The sequence below is a fragment of the Sinocyclocheilus grahami genome, unplaced genomic scaffold (genome assembly GCF_001515645.1).
Source record: "Sinocyclocheilus grahami isolate Dianchi unplaced genomic scaffold, SAMN03320097.WGS_v1.1 scaffold901.1, whole genome shotgun sequence".
Classification (NCBI taxonomy): Eukaryota; Metazoa; Chordata; class Actinopteri; order Cypriniformes; family Cyprinidae; genus Sinocyclocheilus; species Sinocyclocheilus grahami.
In genome coordinates, this window is record NW_015506080.1 from 891,271 (window position 1) to 897,545 (window position 6,275).

Below are 6,275 nucleotides of genomic sequence, written 5' to 3' on the forward strand. Positions count from 1 at the left end.
GTAGCGTGTCTCCATGGTGACAACCTGTAGAGGCATGTCTCTGAGGGAGAAGATCATGTGCAAACATATTGGGGTCCCTGTAGACAAGTAAGATGAAGTGAAGCAAAGGGCACGCCATCAGTGCCTTATCCTTAAGAGGACCAAATTAGGTAATGAACTGAGGTGATCTAAAGCACCAATTATGGAACTCTTAAGCAATCAATCAAACAATACTGAAATTGCTACAGTTATGAAAAAATATTAATAATTTTTTCTTTCAAAATAAAGGATATATTAGGGTCTGTCAGGTTTTTTGCAATGATCAGGCTATACATTTTACATTGTTTGATCAAAATGTCACAGCAGAAGATATTTTTACAGTGGTCACACTGCAGTTCTCCCCTTCAAAACAAGATGTTCATCTGTTTAGGCTGGCATTACTAATACTTTGTGGGTGTGGAAAAACTTTGGTGTTTATGCTGTTTTGACAACTCACTACCCCATAACCGAGACATCATGGTCACCCTGAGTCAACACAAGTCTAGCAGCTAAGATGCGTGAGTTTTATCTCCAAACTAACACCTGGAGTGAACTAAATATATAAAATGGTTACTGTTCTTTCAAACAGCAAATTTTAACATATCAGAATTTTTCTCTAGAAATACTAAATAAATTTGCATGAGAAGAAAATAAACACAAACTGAAATTCTAATGACCTTGCTTTTCAAAGAACGTCCTACAATTACAGTACAATACTTATTTGTACAGAGCAAAGACTGATTTGATAAAAATATCGCTGTACCTACTGAACGCTACTATTTACATTCTTGTCTTTGACTGCTACCTTTGGGGGAAAAAACCCCAATTTAATCTGACATAAATTTTCCGAGAACATAAACAGCATCTGTAATCAACATCTGTTTGTGTTCAGCAATACCAGCTATAGTTGACCTTTACTCTGCATCAATATATTTGCAGCGGACACCTCTGCCAAGACTGGTCCTCTGTGGTCGCCCGAGGCGAATTAGGCGAGGGAGGTGGTTCCAGGAGTAGGCTAGTCGGGCGGAGACCATATCGAGGGTGACGTCACTGAATTCTGCCCACAGGTTGGAGGGTACCGTCTCCTTTACGAGTTTGGGCAGAACGATAGAGTCTGGCAGAAACCCACTAACGCCTCCGAGGAGTATATGGCAGAGAGCCCGAGACTGTAAGCTCTCCCTTAGACTGCGAAGAAGATCATCCAACCGGTCCACAAGGTTGCACTCATCCCAGGTTTCAGGGGGTGTACTGAGCAGTAGATGAAGCCAAGCCGTCTTCAAAGCATAGGATGAAAGCACTCCTCCCCATTCAGCTCCAGACTGCTGGTCCAGAGTCTCCCCACTGAGGTTACGTACCTCTTTAAGGAGCTGAAGGCACTTCAGATGACACGAGTTGGGGGGTAGTCTACCTTTTAGCCACGCCAGCAGTCTCTGCTCCTGTCTGGGAAAGTACACTGTCCAAAGGTCTTCTCCTTGCTGACCCTGCTGGGATGCTACCAAGAAGGCGCCATCACCAAGAGGAAAGGCTGGGATCAGGCGAATGCCCATGGAGATGTGGCAGCAGACGTAATCGGAGCGGGGGGTCAGACGGAGGAGCACCTGCTGCTCCTCACTAAAGGACAGGCTAAGGGAACAGCGCTGCTCAAACGGGTAACGGACGGCAGCGAGGCGGCGCTGGGTAGCTGTGTAAAACCAGCGCTGGACGGAATCTGGGCTCATCCTATAGATACTTTGAGCATTGTGCAAGTGCATGAACGTGTCCATGAAGGCCTTGTGACGGCGTGTCCATTCCGCTTTGCGAGGTGTGTTTAGCGTGCAAAGCGGTGGCCCTCCAGGTTTGTCAGTGCAAACACCGGCTTCCATTTTTAGCCCACGAGGTGCCCTCAGAGGCAGGATGATGTCAAAGCAGTCAGGTGAGCCCACCTTGTGCTCCTCATAGGAGCTGCCGATCTGGATGAAGTCACCCCGGAAGGCCAGAGAAGACTCCGGCGGGACATCGGTGCGACCCACCCTGACAAGTTCACTCACCAGCTTGGCAACATGGGCTTTGCTGTGGCCCAGCACATGTGGAGAAAGACGCACATGCCTCTCGTAGTGATCGTCTAGTAGTTCTCTCTTGGAGACTCCTGATTTTCCGTGTACCTCCGGGACTTTGTGGAAACCCCTCCTAGCAGTGCCAGGTTGAGTTGAGCAGTACTTTATGAAGAAGTAAAATAAGATAAAAGCTAGGATGTACTTGAAGAGCGTGACAGCTCCAGGTCCCTGGTCAGCGCAGTCATTCCCTTGGTCCTCGGACCCTCTGAAGATGTACTGGTGCAACAGCAGGAGAGCAGTGAGAATGCAAGTGACCAGCGGCCAGAACAACCTGAGGTTGAGAGTATAAACGCTCATCCTCCTCCTTCTTGTTCTCTTCCAGTCCACTCCAGCTCTACGGCAAAAGTTGGGGCTAGCCCATGCTGAACCACTCGCCCAGATGCTGAAAACAAAGACCAAGCTGATGTTCTTTCCGTCCCCTCAAGCATAAACTGTTGTGAAAGGGGAAGTTCACCCTGTGAAGTTTCTTTGTAGATGCGGCGTGTGCTGAGGGCAAGAGGATTCCTCTCATTCAGGATGTTTGAAAATCCCCGCTTTTGTTGCAAGTGAGCACTGTGTGAAACAGGAGAGCGGGCTCTCAGTGTGTGAGCTCAGAGGAAATGCCAAACCCTTGAGAGAGGAATTTCTGTTTAAAAAATAGACGTTCAAAACTCAGAGCCTGTCGACACTCCTCCTCCCTCTTCTCTTAAAGAAACAGACCTCAAAATGGGAAGTGCCTACTGACAGAATGGGCCCTTGACTTTTTTTTATTTACACAACATGACTACCTCTAAATACATGCACGGATTGAAAAACCACCCACATGATAAACATTTAAAATGTTAATAATAAAGGGTGCAATAATTAAAGGACAGTTCATCCAAAAACTCAAATCTGTATGAGTTTTTTTTTCTGTGGAACACAAAAGGGAATTATTTTTCAATAATACCATCACAAAACTCCTTTAGCAAATTGCTAGGAATAAGTTAGTAGGGGTGTGGCCCCTATAAACTACACAGAAGGTCATTAAGAATGTTTACAGAAACACTGTATACACACACACAAAGTATTTCACACTACTCTCTGTGTAGTGAGTGTCACAGCAAGAAATCAGTATCTTTGTTGATCCGTTACTGACCCCAAACCTCAGCGTGAGACCACCCCCGGTCACCCCTGACCCTGTGATACTGAACAAGAAACCACTGTCAGCTCTCTTATTCAGTCCACAAAATTATTTTATGCTGCCGTATGGACATAAGCCTTTTAATATTATCTTGCTTTATGGACATAAGGTTTTAGAATGGCTTATTCAAAGCTTAGTCAAATACAGCCAAGTGCCCTAATCAGACTATCCCATATGCATAAAGTCCTGTGTACAGAATTTGAATTTAAGCAAATAAAGTCAGTCAGCATTTCACATCAGACAATTATCAAGTAAGGACACTCAGAGATGCACAACATAGCAGCACCTGTCTAAGTCACACAAACCTGTATGACCTGTCAGAGGATAAACACAGAGACAGGAACTGTTTAGATAACAAAATAAATAGTCTATTGGGACTAAGCAGATGACTGAGGAAGGAAGTGATGTTCATGATAGGGAACTTAAAATGGCAACAGACAGGAGGCAATTACTGCTGCTTTTCCGCCATTTACCTTCTTATCAAACTCCTTATGCTATTTTGATCAGTGTGGCCCTCTCTAAAAATATCAAGCTGTCTAAATGGTAACAGCAACTACAAAACAACAGATAAATGCACCGATGATTTGCATTTACCATCGAGTTGAATGCAGCTCTCTGCCTGTAAAAAGAATGTCTTGCGGTTAGCATCTGTGTCCTGAGGGATACAAGCTCTGAGAAACAGTCTCACAATTACATGATTCATAAGACTAAGTTGTGCATAAGCGTTTAAGCACAACACATACACTGTCAAAACTTGTTTGTAGCAAGCTATGCTAAGTGCTAAATGCTAATAAAAGAGAAACAGATTTTTTTAAGACCTTTACTACTCTTGATACCTTTAATACTGGTAAATATTTGACAATCAAATATCCAGAGATATTTTGTGTTATATACTGTACTCAAATATCCAGAGATTTAAGTCTATGTAAAAAAGCTTTAGCTCTTAGAAACGGTGTGCTATTAAGACTTAAATACATATGATCTGTTCACAATGAGCAGCTTATGCAGTGTTTCCACATGGGTCAGCTTCCTCTGACACATCATGTGAACAAAAGTTTGTTTTGCAGCTTCTGCATCACATTAAGCAATGCAATATACAGAGGAATATGTTTAGAAATAAAAACCTTCAAAAGTAGGAGAGAAAGGAAGTAAGGGCAAGAGGCAGCCTGTGGCTAGTGGGCAGTTGAAAACCTCACAAACTTTGAGTCTGTTAAGGGTTACATGTGGTCACAGTTGATGGTACACTGAAAGCTGAGGAACACTTGTAGTTACACTGGGATTGCATCAGCCTCCTTCTCTCTGAATGCGAGCATACAGTAGCTCTGCCCCCTAACAGAACCTGCCAAACTAAACAGGCCTCTCAAGAACTTTTATCCAGCTCAGTCAGCATAAAAGACTCTAGACAAAGTGGAGGAAGGGCCCTGAAGCATAATTTGTGCAATTCTCATAGGCTGCTCTCTCTTGTCAAACCAAATTCAACCATTGGCAACATACTGGAAAAACCCTCAGATATTAGAACTGAAGGCCAGGGTCTCAAACTCTCGGTGGACTGTCCAGGATGACTTCATGCACTCATAGATTAAGTCATGGGAACCACAGGGAGATGGAGACAGCTGTTTCCCGCGTCTGCTACACAGATTACGTTACATGTTTTCATAGCCACCGGTGTGATAACTTCCCCTAATAATCTATGCAAAGGTCTCTGGCAGTATAAGCATAGTATAAGATAACAAATGAGCATGTTTATAGCATATTATATATGTGTGTTGTCTCTCTTTTGTGACAAAAAATTATTTCAACAGTTGAATCCAGATCGCCCAGTTGTGACTGCTGGCGGCACATTAATTTGTACAGGCAAAGACTGCCCTCTTGTGTTTAAAGTGTTTTTTGCAAACACACATCCTGTAAAGACACTTGACTTTAATGGCAACAACACAACCATGACTGACAGAAAATTACAGTATATTATTCTTCAATATACCCTGCAGAATGAGATAAAACCTCTGGCCATGTATAAAATCGCAATAAATAGATTTTAAATGTATTAATACTGCTGTATGTAACTTCTACAACACTAATGTCACTACATTGAAACTGCAAAATGTATATATTTTTTTAAAACAGGTTTTCTAAATATTCCTCCTTTCTCCTACTGGTTACACAAAGAGATAGTCCCAGCCCAAACTTATGATATTGATTGAGTCTACATTACTGTGTTGGGCAGGATGGGATGCTCAAACAAACAGAGCAACCACAGTGTTTACACATTTCAGAGAAATCAACCCAAAATAGCTTATCTGCATATTAAGCTGGTGTAGTAGAAAATATTTTAACACTTTAAAGATAGAAAAAGTAGCATCCATATTTACAAGATATCAGGTTAACTCTTTTAAATACTCTAAAAATAGTTTGAGACGTTCTGAGACATAGATTGAAGCCCACCTGTATGATTGCTTTCATCAGCTGATATCCAAGCACCCGCATCATGTGTCAGTGATACATAAAATGGCAGAACAAAAACATCTCTGTGGCTCTTGAAAAACAAACATTAAAATGATTACTGTTATTTATATTTTAATATTGTAGTTCATGCAAGACATTCTGTCATGCCAATAATTCAGACTTACTGATTCAGCATCATGCTCCAGTCCAGTGTCATGGTGCTCCATTTCATCGTCTCGAAATTCTTTAATCAGCTGACAAACAAACAACACCCCCCATCACTTTAGTGAGCAACATTTTATTCAGCTGCATCATCATTATCATCATCATCATCATCATCATCCATATATTTTTCAGTGGGGTTTTGAGTCTGAGATCATGCTTCTAAAAATGCTTCTATTTGGCTTTTTTGTTTTATTTAGTATTATTTCAAACTTTTTACAAATGACATAATCAGCATAATGTGTGACAGGGAGGATGTAGTGGACTCATGTCCTCCTTGTTGTAAATGCTTAAATAACAAGTAGCCTAGCCTACTCCCCCCCCCCCCCCCCCCCCCC

The 6,275-nt window shown here is 42.2% G+C and overlaps 1 protein-coding gene across 1 annotated transcript; it reads right to left on the reverse strand.

Annotated features, from left to right (window-relative positions):
- Nucleotides 1–282: 282 nt before the first annotated feature.
- Nucleotides 283–2,713, reverse strand: LOC107564006 (inositol 1,4,5-trisphosphate receptor-interacting protein-like 2). Its single transcript, XM_016248995.1, is given in 2 exon segments — nucleotides 283–2,501; nucleotides 2,503–2,713. Coding segments are annotated over 2 exon segments (1,689 nt in total). The 5' UTR covers nucleotides 2,623–2,713; the 3' UTR covers nucleotides 283–932.
- Between the last annotated feature and the right edge of the window lie 3,562 nt (nucleotides 2,714–6,275).